Consider the following 15149-nt stretch of genomic DNA (forward strand, 5'->3'; position numbering starts at 1 on the left):
ACGTCGATTCTCCTGTTCCCTGGATGCTGCCTGACCTGCTGCGCTTTTCCAGCAACACATTTCCAGCTCTGATCTCCAGCATCTGCAGACCTCACTTTCTCCTCAAAGGTTTGGTGATAAACCTGGCTAAAAGTGGATTTGCCAAAGCCCAAGTCACCTTCCTGGACCATGTTATTGGACACAGACTAATGATCCCACAGGATGTAAAAAACAAAAGGTAATTGGGGAGTTTCTCACACCATCGACAAAAAGAGCAGTACTACAGTTCCTGGGATTGAGTGGATTTGATCGAAAATTCATACCAAATGTTAGCAGTGTGGCTACTCCACTCACTGAATTGCTAAAGAAAAGCAAGAAGTTGAACAGCTGATTGTCAGAAGGGATTTGCCAGCCTGAAAGCTGTGTTACCCACTGCCCCAGTATTAGCCATGCCTAATTACACAAAACTATTCAAGGTATCTATCGATGCCAGTGATGTGGGTGTCGGTGCAGTGTTCTTGCAGGAAGACAACGAGAAGATAAAAAGGCCTATCGGGCATTACTCCAGGAAGTTGAACATTCATCAGCTGAAATACTCAATGGTTGAGAAGGCGACTTTGAGCTTGGTGTTGCAACATTTCAGTGTTTATCATATACACCAATCATCACCCATTGAGGTTTGTAGAGAAATTTAATGATAAAAATTCCAGACTGTTTAGATGGAGCTTGTTGTTAAGCCATTCAATTTGAAAATTGTGCATGTGGCAGGATGAGAAAATGTAATTGCTGATGCATTGTTGAGACACGAATGAGAAATGGAGGCTTTCGCTGGTGGGAGGACAACAGACTAAAATGGAATGTAGTGGTGTGTGTTTACATGTTTATAGTCAGTGTAATATATTTGTGTGTTTTAGAGCACTGACCAAATTTGTAAGGGCTTTTAAAATGTAGCCAACTTTGGATATTGATGGTTCATTTTTTTAAGGGGGCGGAGGTGTGATGAAGCAGTTCCTTAAACAAGGTTAGGTTGTCCTTGGTTTGTTTTAGAGAGTTTGTAAGTGACCCATGTTCTGAAAAGTCTGAGTTTGGATGGATTGTAGGGCCAATTTATTTGCAAATAACAGACATTGCCTCAGGCAGAAGGCTTTCAAGTTAAAAAAAACACTTGTATAATGAAAGGGGAATTCTTCCAGCTCACTTTTTTTCTTTGGTTTGGGTTTTTTTTAGCAATAGCAGTGAAGAAAGGTTGTTGGAAGCAAATCCAGCCTGGCACTCTCTCTCTCTCTGACTTCTCTCCTGTATGATCTTGCTTGCGTTTTCCTTTTGTGCCAAGAGGTGTTTATGGGGATTGTTGCAAGTATTTTGGAACAGTATCATTAAGTTGGGATAGTCTGTTGGGTTTTCAGATAGGATAAGTTATTCCGTATTCCATTTTCTGTTCTTTGTGTTCATTCAGTAATCTTGTAAATAAGTTCTGTTTTGTTTGAAACTAAGTAGTTTGACCAATTGATTCTCTCTTGGAATATCCACTGTACACCTGCTTAAATCAAATAGCAAAGCTAGGGTCTGGACTACCTTCTTGAAATGTTTTGAGGGGTCTGGCCTGGTCCATAACAACACATCGTAGATATTTTCCTGAGATATTATTACAGATCTCTGGAGCAGGTGGGACCTGAACCCAGGCCGCCTGGCTCAGAGGTAAGGACACTACCGCTACCACAGTGTCATAAGGGCATGGGAAGGAAGGTTAGATATTTTCTAATCTCTCTGTTCAGATTTGCTATTATGCATCACGGAAGTAGGCAGGATTTGAACTGAGACAGCCGAGGCCAGGAGGTAGGGACACTACGACTGAACCCTCCTTGATACTTATTGTAAACTGTAACTTTTATAGAGTCAGACAGAAATTGGGTCATCACACCTGTGCGAGCATCACATGAACATGCCCAGCATTGTGTAAATGACAAACCCGAATCACTGGAACCGCTGATAGTGAAGTTGTGCAAAACTTTAATGTCTCATTTCAGGGGTTCGGGGGATAGGGAAATGTAATTGGTCAGGAATATCCCAGCATTGGGAGTTCCTGTCAAATGGCCACAAGTAGACAAGCATATGACTGTCTCTGGGGATATGGCTGATCACCCAGGGAGAGGAGGGTTTCACATCCGAGTGTGTTAAGTCAAGAACTCACTGTGTGTAGAAGGTGCAGTGGCAAGTCCACAGATGAGTGTTGAATGTCACTCTGTTGCTGGTTCAGGAAGGAGTTGTTGTCTAATGATCCTGGAATGTAGTTCATGTCTGCTCGATACCACTATACCTGCTCTCAGAACAGCCTGGTTCACCAGAAAACCTAGAGTTAAATAAAGACACAAGTCAGTTTTATTTATCGTATCAGCATTGATTCTTGTCAGCTTTTGCCCTTTTGCCTTCATTTTCAAATGTATTTATTCCTTTCTTGAACTCATTCCACGAACACCAGGGACTATCTGTCATCTTGTTCAGATAGTCATTATTCAAACTTGAACCTGTGGAAATGTAGTTATTAATGTCACTGGACTGGTAATCCAATAGCTCCAGGCTAATGTTCTGGGCTTGAACCCTACTATGGACAGATGGTGAAATTTGAATTCAGTGATAATCTAGAAGGATCAGCCAGCCTGCACTCTAGTGAATACAATCCTAACTGATCCAATCTATCCTCATATATGAGTCCTGCCATCCCAGCAATCAGCCTGGTAAACATTCACTGCACTCTCTCCGTAGTAAAAAATTGCTTCCTCAGATAATGACACTAAAACTGCACACAATGTTCCAGGTGTGCTCTCAACAAGGCCCTTTATAATGCTGCAAGACTTCCCTGCCCCTCCAACTGCTCTGAAGGCCAGCATACAATTTGCTTTCTTTACTGCCTGCTGCATCTGCAATGCTTACCTTCAACAACTGATGTACCAGGATACCCAGCTTTCATTGCTGTTCCCCACTCTCAATTTATAGCCATTCAGAAAATAAATCTGCCTTCCAGTGTTTGCTTTCAAAGTGAATAACTTCATATTTATCTCCAGCTGTCATGTATTTGCCCACACACTCAATTTTGTCCAAATCACACTGAAGTTTCTCTGCATCCTTGTTACAGTCACTCACCCACCCAGCTTTGCGTCATCTGCAAATTTAGATTTAATTCCCTCATTCAAATAATTTCTATTGTGAATAGCTGGGGTGCTAGCACTAATCCCTGCAGAATTCCACTTAGCACTTCCTGTTATTTGGAAAAAGACCTATTTATTCATACCTTTTGTTTCCTGTCTGCAATCTAGTTCTCTATCCCTGTTAGGACACCTCTCCCAAACGCATGTGCTTTAATTTTACACATTAATCTCTTATATGGGACTTCGCTGAAAGCCTTTGGAAAGTGGTCAAATAAATCACATCCACCGTCTCTCCCCTTTATTAACTCTATTATGGAGGTGGTGGCCTAGTGATACTATCACTGGGTTGTTAATCCAGAGACCCAGGAAATATTCTGGGGACCCGGGTTCGGTGTCCATGATCGAAGCAAATGGAATTTTAATTCAACAAAATCTGGAATGAACAATCTAAGGATGACCATAATTTGATTGCCAGGAAAACCTAACATCTGTGAGGGAAGGAAATTGCCAGCCTTACATAGTCTGGCCTACATATAACTCCAGACCCATAGCTATGTGGTTGTCTCTCAACTGCCCTCTGAGCAAATAGGGATGGGCAATAAATGTTGGTCCAGCCAGAGATACCCACATCCTGTGAATGATTAAAAAGAATTATATGCTTCAAGAATTCCAGTAGGTTTGTTAAGTGCTTTAACAGCACACCCTGTACCCTGGCCAACATCGCTACCTCAGGCTTGCTGCAGTGCTCCAGAGAAGCTCAATGCAAGCTGGAAGAACAGCACCTCATTTTCCACTTGGGAACACTGCATCCTTTTGGACTCTACAGAAGCATGAAAGAGGAACTGGGTAGAATTGACTGGGATAGAGGCCGAGAAGGCAAGGCAGTGGAACAGCAATGGCAGGGGTTTCTGGGAGTAATTCAGGAGACACAGCAGAGATTCATCCCAAGGAAAAAGAAGCATAGTACAGGGAAGATGAGACAACCCATGGCTGACTAGGGAAGTCAGGGATAGCATAAAAGCAAAAGAGAAAACATATAATGTGGCAGAGAGCAATGGGAAACCTGAGGATTGGGAACCTTACAAAGACCAACAGAGGGCAACCGAAAAAGAAATAAGGAGGGAGAAGATTAAATAGGAGTGTAAGCTAGCCAGTAATATAAAGGAAGACTGTAAGCGTTTCTTTAGACATATAAAAGGCAAAAGAGAGGCAAAAGTGGACATTGGGCTGCTGGAAAATGACGCTGGAGAGATAGCAGTGGGCAAAAAGGCAAATAGCTGAGGAACTGAATAATTACTTTGTGTCAGTCTTCATATGGAAGACACAAGTAATATCCCAAAATTCAAGAGAGTGAGGGGCCAGAGCTGAGTGTAGTGGCCATCACCAAGGAGAAGGTGCTAGAAAAACTGAATAGCCTGATAATGGATAAATCACCTGGACCGGATGGTTTCCATCCCAGAGTTCTAAGGGAGATAGCTGAAGAAATAGTGGAGGCATTAGTGGTGATCTTCCAGCAATCGCTAGAATCAGGAAGGGTCCCAGAAGACTGGAATTTCACTAGTTAAAAAGGGAGTAAGGCAAAAGACAGAAATTTACAGAACAATTTCCCTAACCTCGGTCATGGGTAAGATCCTGGAACCCATTGTGAAGGACGAGATTTTGGAATACTTGGAAGTGCATGGTAAAATAGGGCAAAGTCAGCATGGTTTCATCAAGGGGAGGTCATGCTTGATAAATCTTCTAGAATTCTTTGAGGAAGTAACGAACAGATTAGACCAAGGAGAACCAATGGATGTTATCTACATAGACTTCAGAAGGTCTTTGACGAGGTGTTGCACAGAAGGCTACTGAGAAAGATAAGGGCCCGTGATGTCAGAGGCAAGGTGCTAGCATGGATAGAAGCTTGGCTGTTTGGTAGAAAGCAGAGAATGAAGATAAAAGGATCTTTCTCAGGATGGCAGCAGGTGACAAGTGGTGTTCCACAAGGCTCAGTGTTGGGACCACAACTTTTCCCTTTATACATTAATGATCTGGATGAAGGAACTGAGGGCATTCCGGCTAGATTTGCAGATGATACAGAGATAGATAGAGGCACAGATGGCAGTGAGGAAGCAGGGAGGCTGCAGAAGAATTTGGCCAAGTTAGAAGAGTCGGCAAAGAAGTAGCAGATGGAATAGAACATGGGAAAGTGTGAGGTCATGCACTTTGGCAGGAGGAATAGAGGCATGGACTATTTTCTAAATGGGGAGAAAATTCAAAAATCTGAAGTGCAAAGAGACTTAGGAGTTCTAGTCGAGGATTCTCTCAAGGTAAACTTGCAGGGTGAGTCAGTAGTTAGGAAGGCAAATGCAATGATGGCATTCATTTTGAGAGGACTTGAATATAAAAGCAGGGATGTACGTCTGAGGCTCTATAAGGCTCTGGTTAGACCACATTTGGAGTATTGTGCATGGTTTTGGGCCCCATATCTCAGGAAGGATGTACTGGCCCTGGAGCGTGTTCAGATAAGGTTCACGAGAATGGTCCCAGGAATGAAAAGCTTAACATATCAGGAATGTTTGAGGTCTCTGGGTCCGTACCTGATGGAGTTTAAAAGGATGAGGGGAGATCGAATTGAAACATACAGAATACTGAATGGCCTGGACAGAGTGGATGTTGGGAAGATGTTTCCATTGGTAGGAGAGACTAGGACCTGAGGGCACAGCCTCAGAGTAAAGGGAAGACCCTCTTAGAATGGAGATAAGGAGAAACCTCTTCAGCTAGAGAGTGGGGAATCTATGGAATTCATTGCCACAGAAAGCTCTGGGGGCCAGGTCACTGAGTATATTTAAGACTGAGAGAGATAGGTTCTTGAGAATCAAGGAATCAAGGGTGGGAGAATGGGGTAGAGAAACCGATCAGCCATGATTGAATGGCAGAGCACTTGATGAGCTGAATGGCTTAATTTCTGCTCCTATGTCTTATGGTCATATTGTCTTATGGACTGAATATCAAATTCAACAATTTTAGGGCTTGAGACACCTTCTCCCATGACCTCACCCAACCCCCACACACCAGGCCTTCTTAGCCACCAATAGTCCCCATTAACAGCCAATCATTCTCCTCAGCTGACTGTTATCCACTCCTTTGTCCAACTGTTGTTCTCTCTCTTTAAGCTCTTTCTCCACTTATACTTGACTCCTTAACTCCTCCCCACCTTACCTTCTGCATTAAAAAAAAACTTTTCCTAGCTACTATCAGTTCTGAGGAAGGGTCACTAGACCCAAACTGTTAACTGATCTGTCCACAGATGCTGAGTGACCTGCTGAGTTTTTCCAGCAATTTCTGTTTTTGTTTCTGATTTCCAGCATGCACAGTTCTTTTGGTTTTTATTTTGTAAATCTACATTGATTCTGTCCAATCCTGTCACTGTTTTCCAAGTGCTCAGTTATATCTTTTATAATGGACTCTACCAAAAACATTAGCAATGCAAGGTCTAGTCAGAGAGAGGAATTGAAGGAAATCAGTATTAGTTGGTAAATGGTGTTGGGGATATTGATGGGAGTGAAGGTCAATAAATCCCAGAGCCTGATAATCTCTATCCCAGAGTAGCTAAGGAATTGGCTCGAGAAATAATGGATACATTTGTGGTCATCCTCCAAGATTCTATGGACTCTTCTTCAGGCTTATGCCCGAAACGTCGATTCTCCTGTTCCCTGGATGCTGCCTGACCTGCTGCGCTTTTCCAGCAACACATTTTCAGCTCTACCGATATCAGACTCACTGGTCTATAAGCCCTGTGTTTCTCCTCTGCCTCCCTTCTTAAATAGAGGGGCTAATTCTGTCCAATCTTAGGAACTCTGCCAGAGTCCATAGAATCTTGGAGGATGACCACAAATGTATCCATTATCTCTCGGGCCAATTCCTTAGCTACTCTGGGATAGAGATTATCAGGCTCTGGGATTTATTGACCTTCACTCCCATCAATATCCCCAACACCATTTACCAACTAATACTGATTTCCTTCAATTCCTCTCTCTGACTAGACCTTGCATTGCTAATGTTTTTGGTACATTATTTGTGTTCTCTTTTATGAAGGCAAGACAAAAATATATATTCAATTAGCTTGTCAACTCATTGTACCCAATGTCTATTCTGGTTCATTGGAAAGCCATCAGGATTGGGTACGGTGGCTAATTGTCAAGAACTAGAGGCCATAAATTTATAGTCCCTAAAAACAGAAATCCTCAAAGCTGACCCACCATCTCCTTCACAGCTTCCCTATGTTGGTGTTAGCTAACTCAACAGACTGATCATTGAACTGGAACCTTCCTGGATTGTATGAACAATTTGGAAAACTCTGATAGTGACAGGATAGCAACACGATTTCTTTGTTTAAATTAAAAATGAAATGGCAAGATCACCAACATCTATGCTAGTCTAAGCTAGGTTAATGAAGGTTGGTTAGAACAAGTCTCACCACCATATGCTGATGAGGGTGTGGACTAAATTAACTAGAATTCTCACTGCCCACTGTCTACAAACTCTTCTTGAATAGTGCCTGTGAGTGAGCACTGAATGACGAAGGTATTAGTATTAGTTTACTTAATGCCCTTTATGAAGGAAAGTGTGGCACTTCTGTAACACCTTCCCGACCTCATCATATTCCTAAATTCTTCAGATTCAGTGAGATGTTTTTGAAGGGCAGTTACTGTTGAAATGTGGAAAACACAGGAACCAGTCTGCAGACAGGAAACTACCAGGTTATCTGTTTTGGAGATTAACTGAGGAAGAGGATTCTGGGAAGATTCCCTTGCTCTTATTGAAACTAGTGTTTTGGCATCTTTTTACATCCACCTCACAGAGTAGTCAGGGTCTCAGGCTTATATCTCATCTAGAAAAACACCTCTAATAGTGCAGTTTATCTCCCTACTTCATGGGAACGGTCAGTCAAGAGTGTTCTGCTTACGTCCCTAAACATCAAACTTAACCCTACAATCTTCTGAGTTAGAGGGGAGTGCCTGCTCCCAACTGAGCCATGGTTTACACATCAATCAGCCTGTTCCCACTAATCAAACACAGTGATTGGCCATTTGGGTGAGGTGCTAGAGAGAATCTGGGCTCTGGAAGAACGATGCCCTTACTCACAGAGAGGAGGGGAGAAATGTTTCGATGAGTTGTGAAAGATGAAACAGGACACTGCTTTAAAAAGTATTAGTCAAATGACAGCACTATCTGTTGGATCAGCATTGAATGACTTGAAATGCCTAATAGCCATTTGGTAATTTGCCAAGGGAGGACAATGCTGTGGTTTATGTACTCCTGTCCAATGATATCTGATATTGTGCAAACTGACACACGCTTCTTAAAATGTTTACAGCCATTCTAACCAAACACCAAATTCGAGTAAAAGTCTCTATGATGGAGCTCGTTGTCAGCTGTAATGTATAGTATTTCTGATGTTCTGACTTGAGACCAACTTGTAATTCAAACCCTAAGCCTTAATTAATTCTCCTAGGATGTGCTACCTGCTTGACGTCAGTTATGTTGATGCTTTGGCCAAAAAGATTAACCAAGCAGTGTGAAAGATCTTAGCCACTTCTCCATTGTTACAGACACAGGTAGAGTAATGGAAGCCTGTTGCTGTGCAGCCTCAATGAAATCAGATAGTATTATCAAGACCCCAAAATCCAAGCAGTTAACTAGCTGGATCCCTAGATTAGATTACTGTGCTCAATTCATAACATAGTGCTACACAGAATGAGGCCATTCAGTCTGATGAGTGTGAGTCAAATCTCTCGAAAAATAAACCAGTTAGTCCTAATTTCTTGCTTTTTTCCCAGATCCTTGCAATTGGCTTTCCTTTAAGCAGTAATTTAAAGGCTCTTTTGAAGGTTTCTACGGAAGCTGCACCCATCACTGAGTTAGGTAAGTCCTGACCATTCACTGCTTAAAGAAACTATCCCTCAGATCACTTCTGGTTGCTCTGTCAGTCACCTTCAATCTGTGCCTTCTGATTACTAACTCTTCTGGGTTGTCAAACAGGTTCTTTCATTTAATAAATCAAACCCTTCATGACATTAAACACAGCCTCTTGCAAATCCCCTCTCAGTTTTCTCTACCACAACGATGGTCGGTTAGTTCAGTTGACTGGACAGATAGTCTCTGTTCTAGAGTGATGCCAACAGCATGGGTTCAATTCCTACACTGGCTGAGGTTACTGTGAAGGATTCTGTTTCTCAACCTTGTCTGAGGAATGGTGGCCTTCAGGTTAAACCGCCATTAATTCTCTCTCTAATGAGAGAGCAGCCCTATGGTGTGGTAAGACTATGGTGATTTTATCTTTTAATATACAATGAAGGAGAAAAACCTTAACTTCTCCAGTCTTTCCATGTAACTGTAATCCCTCATCACAGAAACTAATCTAGTAAATCTCTTCCAATGCCCTCTCCAAAACCATTTAGCGCTTCCTTCATGAAATGTCCCAAACTGGACACAATCTTCCAGCTGGGGATGAATTAATGTTCTAGAAAGGTTATCATAGCCTCCTGGATTTTTAACTCTGATTCTGTCAATAAAACTCAGGATTAATTTATCAAAGTGGAGACAGAGGAGTTGAGGCAAGAATCAGTCATGATCATATTGAATGGTGGATCATGCTTAAGGGATCAGTTGGACCCACATCCCAACTTCCTATGTATTTACATGCTTGTTTTGACAATATAGATGAAGACTCATTCTGGATTAGTGGTGCTGGAAGAGCACAGCAGTTCAGGCAGCATCCAAGGAGCAGCGAAATCGACGTTTCGGGCAAAAGCCGGGCTTTTGCCCGAAACGTTGATTTTGCTGCTCCTTGGATGCTGCCTGAACTGCTGTGCTCTTCCAGCACCAGTAACCCAGAATCTGGTTTCCAGCATCTGCAGTCATTGTTTTTACCTAGATGAAGGCTCTGAATGTTCTGTTAGGTGACTAACAAGTATTGTAGAAACAGTGACTGCCTTTGCACTGTAGGTTATGGTGTTGCTGGAGAATCTGATATAATCACTGCGAATAAGTACTGTGAAAATCCAGATGATTACTGAGAACAACCTATCCATCAGCTCATGGAAGCTGTCTCCACTGTTACACCAACACATGGCATCTAAAGGCATTTGGACAGACAAAGAAAACATCCTCCACAGAGACACAAAACCACAGCCACATAGAATCCAAAGGGGAAATAAAACAGCTGCAACACTCAATCTTGGGACAGAATCAACTGACAGCAAATGAGAAATATTACTTGTGCTGCCTAAGGACACTGACATGTGTCGGGTTGGTAGCTTCAGGCCTTAGCCTATTAGTCAGGAGTCTGGTCAGGTAGTGACATCACTGTCAGGTTAACATTTAAAGCAGCTGTAAATTAATTGACCTTGAGCTTATTTGTTTAGATTTGTAGACTTTAAAATAATATTGTGTAAGATTAACAGGGTGAATGTTTCCATTAATTTTGTGCAAAATGTTTGCCATTCAGTCCCACATCTCAGCTTTTTGTCCATTATCCTGTCCATTCCTCAGCCTGAAGCACATAACCAATTGCCTTTCAAAGTTTTATTATTAAAACAACTTCCACCATTTTTTCAAAGTTTCCAGATCCTAAAAGCACTAAGTGAAAGAAATTATCCTCCTATCCCTTACTGATGCTTTGCCAATGGCTTTAAATCTATGGTCTCTGAGCAGAGGGAATAGTTTCTCTCAATCAAAACCCGCCAGCAGCTGGTAAACCACTACTAGGTCACAACTTTCAAGGAGTATAGTCTTAACTTCTTCCAGTTGCTCTTCAGAACTGAAGTTTTAGTTAGTTAAAAATGTTCCAGAGAGTGACAAATAAAGCAGTGTGGTCAAATAGTTATTTTCACAGATGCAGTGTTGCTCCAATTCTATTTGTAGTGAAAGAACACTTTGCATCACAGGGGTCTGCAACCTTTGACCACTTAAATAATACAATTCTCTTTTATTCTTCCTGCAAAAATGGACAATTTCACATTTCCAACATTATATTCCAATTGTCAAATTTTTGTCCAATCACTTGACGTATTTTGGTTAAAGCTAAGTAGTCTGACCAGCGGCATCTCTCCTGGAATATCCACTTTACACTTGCTTAAAACAACTGGCAAAGTTAGGATCTGGGCTACCTTCTCAAAATGTTTTGAAGGATCTGGCCTGGTCCATTACACAATCCATTTTAATACTCCTTCCCACTCCCTTTCCGACATGACTATCCTTGGCTCCTACACTGCCACAACAAATCAGATCGCATATTGGAAAACCAACACCTCATCTTCCACTTTAGCCCAGCAAACTCAACATTGAGTTCTCCAATTTTGAATCATCTTCCTTCCCATCACTTACCCTCCTTCCCAGCCCCTCCCCCTCCCTTCCATTCCTCCGACCAACTCTTCCTTCCAGCCACCAACCGAATTCATTCCTCCCATTAACCAACCAGGCCGTACCCTCTGCTTGTCTTCACCTATCCCCCCCTGCCACCCTATTTATCTGCAGTTCCCCCTGCACCCACCCCCCGTCCTGAAGTAGGGTTACACCCAAAACGTTGACTTCTCCACCTCCTGATGCTGTCTGGCTTGCTGTGTTCTTCCAGCCTCCTGCTTGTCTACGCTAGATCACCTTCAGCACAGAACCTTTTCCAAATCGGTTTGTCCAGCATTTAAAGTAATAAGACCCACCCCCAACTTCCTGAAATGTTTTGATGCCTTCTCTCTGTAAAGTCGTTTAACTTTTTGTAAACAGGTAGGTGAACCACAGCACATTTTAACTTTTGATTTTTCAGTTTAAAGAAGTCACACAATAAGCCCTCTGCAGTCCAGAAATCGCCCGAATACTTCTATTTCTTCCAACTCCCTTCACATAATTACTTTTTAAAAAAGAACTATGCATTCCCAACTTGCCTTCACCATCAGGAAATAAAACACAATTTGCAGGACTGCTTCATTATGATTTGGCATGAAACATATACACAAAAAAATCAGATTTACAGTCATGCATCCTCATTTATTCATTATACAAGATTTATACAATTTCTTGCCATGGTGCTCAAACCACAGCCTATAAGGGAAACTAGAGATATATTAGAACCAAGGGAGAAACATAAACATTGGCCAGAAAAAGAACAACAGGTGGAAGCAGTTTCAAATTCAGTCAAAGTGAACAAAGGCATTGATGTAAAAAAGGAAAACAGAGTATAAAACAAAATATAAATTTGCAGAGGACATAAAAACTGTCTGTAAATGTTTCTATAGGTATGTGAAGAGAGAAAAATTGGTGAAGACAAATGCAATTCTCTTACCGTCAGAAATGGGAAATTATAATGAGGAACAAAAAATAGTTGACCAACTAACTACATACTTTACCAAGCCTGATGAAGGGCTTTTGCCCAAAACAACGATTTTCCTGCTCCTTGGATGCTGCCTGACCTGTTGTGCTTTTCCAGCACCACTCTGATCTTGACTCTAACCTCCAGCATCTGCAGTACCCACTTCTGCCTGAATACATACTTTAGTCTAGTGAGAGGGGGTAACTGAGCAAATCAGTATTAGTAGAGAAATGGTGTTGAGGGATTTGACGGGATTGAAGGCAGATAAATCCACAGGGCCTGATAATCTACATCCTACAGTACTTAACAAAGTGGCCTTCGAAATAGTGGATGAATTGGTGAAAATTTTCCAAGATTTTTTAGATGCTGAAACAGTTCGTACAGATCTGAGGGAATATAACCCCTCTATTTCAGAAGGGAGGCAGAAAAAAAAGTGAATTATGGACCAGTCAGCCTGATATCAGCACAGGTCTGCGCAGACTAAAGAGGGAGAACAATTTCCCAGTTGCGAAAGGTTTGAGAATACGAAGGCATAAATTAAAAGTCATTAGTAAAAGAAACAAAAAAAGTGACCTGGGGATAAATTTTGTCATGAAGTGGCTGGTTATGGTCTGGAATTTACTGCATGAAACAGTGATGGAGCTAAGTTCAATCAAGGTATTTAAAAGGGAATTTTAAGATTATTTGAAAAGGAATAATGTAAAGGGTTAGTTGGAGAAAACATGAGAATGGCATTTGGTAAGTTGCTCATTTGGAGAGCTGACACAGACACAATGGGCTGAATGGCCTCCTATACTGTAATAATTCGATGGTTTTGTCAGCTATTGTCTACTTCTATTAATATTCTTGGGAATGGAAGAAATTAATCACTGGAAGCTAGTATGCCAGTTAGTTATCAATATTTCTGGAAATTTCTTGCCAAATGCAGAAAGGTTCACCTAGACTAACTGGTGAATTTGCACTCATTAACAACTCATTTAAATTAAATAGTGCGATCTGAGAAAAAGGCAAGGATTTTCACCAACTTTCTGTCCTCATGAAAACGCAGATGAACCAGGAAAGGCATTTCCTGTGGTTGTGGGATTTAACTGTGTGAAATAGCTGGAACAATTTCCTACAAAACAAGTTGCTGCATTTTCAGTAATCCAAATGTTATTGGGTTATTAACAAAGCAAAAATCTTTCCTTAAATTTCTGTAAAATAATGATTTCTGTCCCATCAGCAATTCTTGGGCAGGAAACATCTGTAAAATATAATCCATTGAAGTATAAAATAGATTAATCACAATGATTAATCTCCTGTTAAAATGCCATTTCTCAGGATGACACTCAAGTCATCCAACATATTGATGGCCTCAATTCATCATTTTTGCTATTAGTTAGAGAAACTGATGACCAAAAGTATTCCAGGGTTTCATATGCAAATACAGACAATGTTGAGGTTTGTACAATTTTTGGGATCAGGATTCAAAGAAAAACCTGTTTCACTTCGATGGAAATCATTAAATATTATAATCAATATATTTACAATAGCCAAAAGAACCACTGAGCACTGATGTTATTTATGTAATTTTCCCATTGATGCATGATAAACATGGGAACTGCAGAGATAGACTCCAATTACCTTTATATGGAAGTTAATGTCAGCAAAGCAATCCTTTAGATTAACACTTCCATTAGAATAGCTCCAAGCACAGTTATGTACAAATATTTTTATTTAACATAAAAACAGTAATTTCTAGTACACAGAATGGTGATGGGGAGTGGAAGCAGTGTATTCAGAAGCGTTGATGACTAGTTACCATAAGACACAGGAGCAAAAATTGGGCCAGTCAGCCCATCAAGTCTGCTCCACAATTCAATCATGGCTGATAAGTTTCTCAACTCCATTGTCCCACTTTCCCCCCTCACCCTTGATACTCAAAAACCTATCTCTCTCAGTGTTAAATATACTCAATGACCTGGACCCCACAGCCTTTTATGGCAATGAATTCCATAGATTCCCCACTCTCTGGCTGAAGAAGTTTCTCCTTATCTCCATTCGAAAAGGCCTTCCCTTTACTCTAAAGCTGTCCCCTCGGGTCCTAGTCTCTCCTACCAATGGAAACATCTTCCAACATTTTCTCTCTCCAGGCCATTCAGTATTCTGTATTTTTCAATCAGATCCCCCTCATTCTTCTAAATCTTAGCAGGACTTATACACTTAATGGTAAGGTCCTAGGGAGTGTTGCTGAACAAAGAGACCTTGGAGTGCAGGTTCATAGCTCCTGGAAAGTGGAGTTGCAGGTAAATAGGATAGTGAAGAAGGTGTTTGGTCAGAGTATTGAGTACAGGAGTTGGGAGGTCATTTTGCGGCTGTACAGGACATTGGTTAGGCCACTGTTGGAATATTGCGTGCAATTCTGGTCTCCTTCCTATCAGAAAGATGTTGTGAAACTTGAAAGGGTTCAGAAAGGATTCAAGGATGTTGCCAAGATTGGAGGATTTGAGCTATAGAGAGAGGCTGAACAGGCTGGGGCTGTTTTCCCTGGAGTGTCGGACGCTGAGGGTTGACCTTATAGAGGTTTACAAAATTATGAGGGGCATGGATAGGGTAAATAGACAAAGTCTTTTCCCTGGGATCGGCGAGTCCAGAACTAGAGGGCATAGGTTTAGGGTGAGAGGGGAAAGATATAA

At 41.4% G+C, this 15149-nt stretch overlaps 1 protein-coding gene across 1 annotated transcript in view; it reads right to left on the bottom strand.

Moving 5' to 3' along the window:
* The window catches only part of LOC122564206 (forkhead box protein N1-like), a 92790-nt gene that overhangs the window by 46060 nt on the left and 31581 nt on the right, over positions 1-15149 (bottom strand). The window contains exon 2 of the mRNA XM_043718901.1: positions 2171-2329. Coding sequence (XP_043574836.1) covers positions 2171-2275 — 105 coding nt within the window. The 5' untranslated portion in view covers positions 2276-2329. The remainder of the gene's footprint in view (positions 1-2170; positions 2330-15149) is intronic.

The sequence above is a fragment of the Chiloscyllium plagiosum genome, chromosome 28 (genome assembly GCF_004010195.1).
Source record: "Chiloscyllium plagiosum isolate BGI_BamShark_2017 chromosome 28, ASM401019v2, whole genome shotgun sequence".
Taxonomy (NCBI): domain Eukaryota; kingdom Metazoa; phylum Chordata; class Chondrichthyes; order Orectolobiformes; family Hemiscylliidae; genus Chiloscyllium; species Chiloscyllium plagiosum.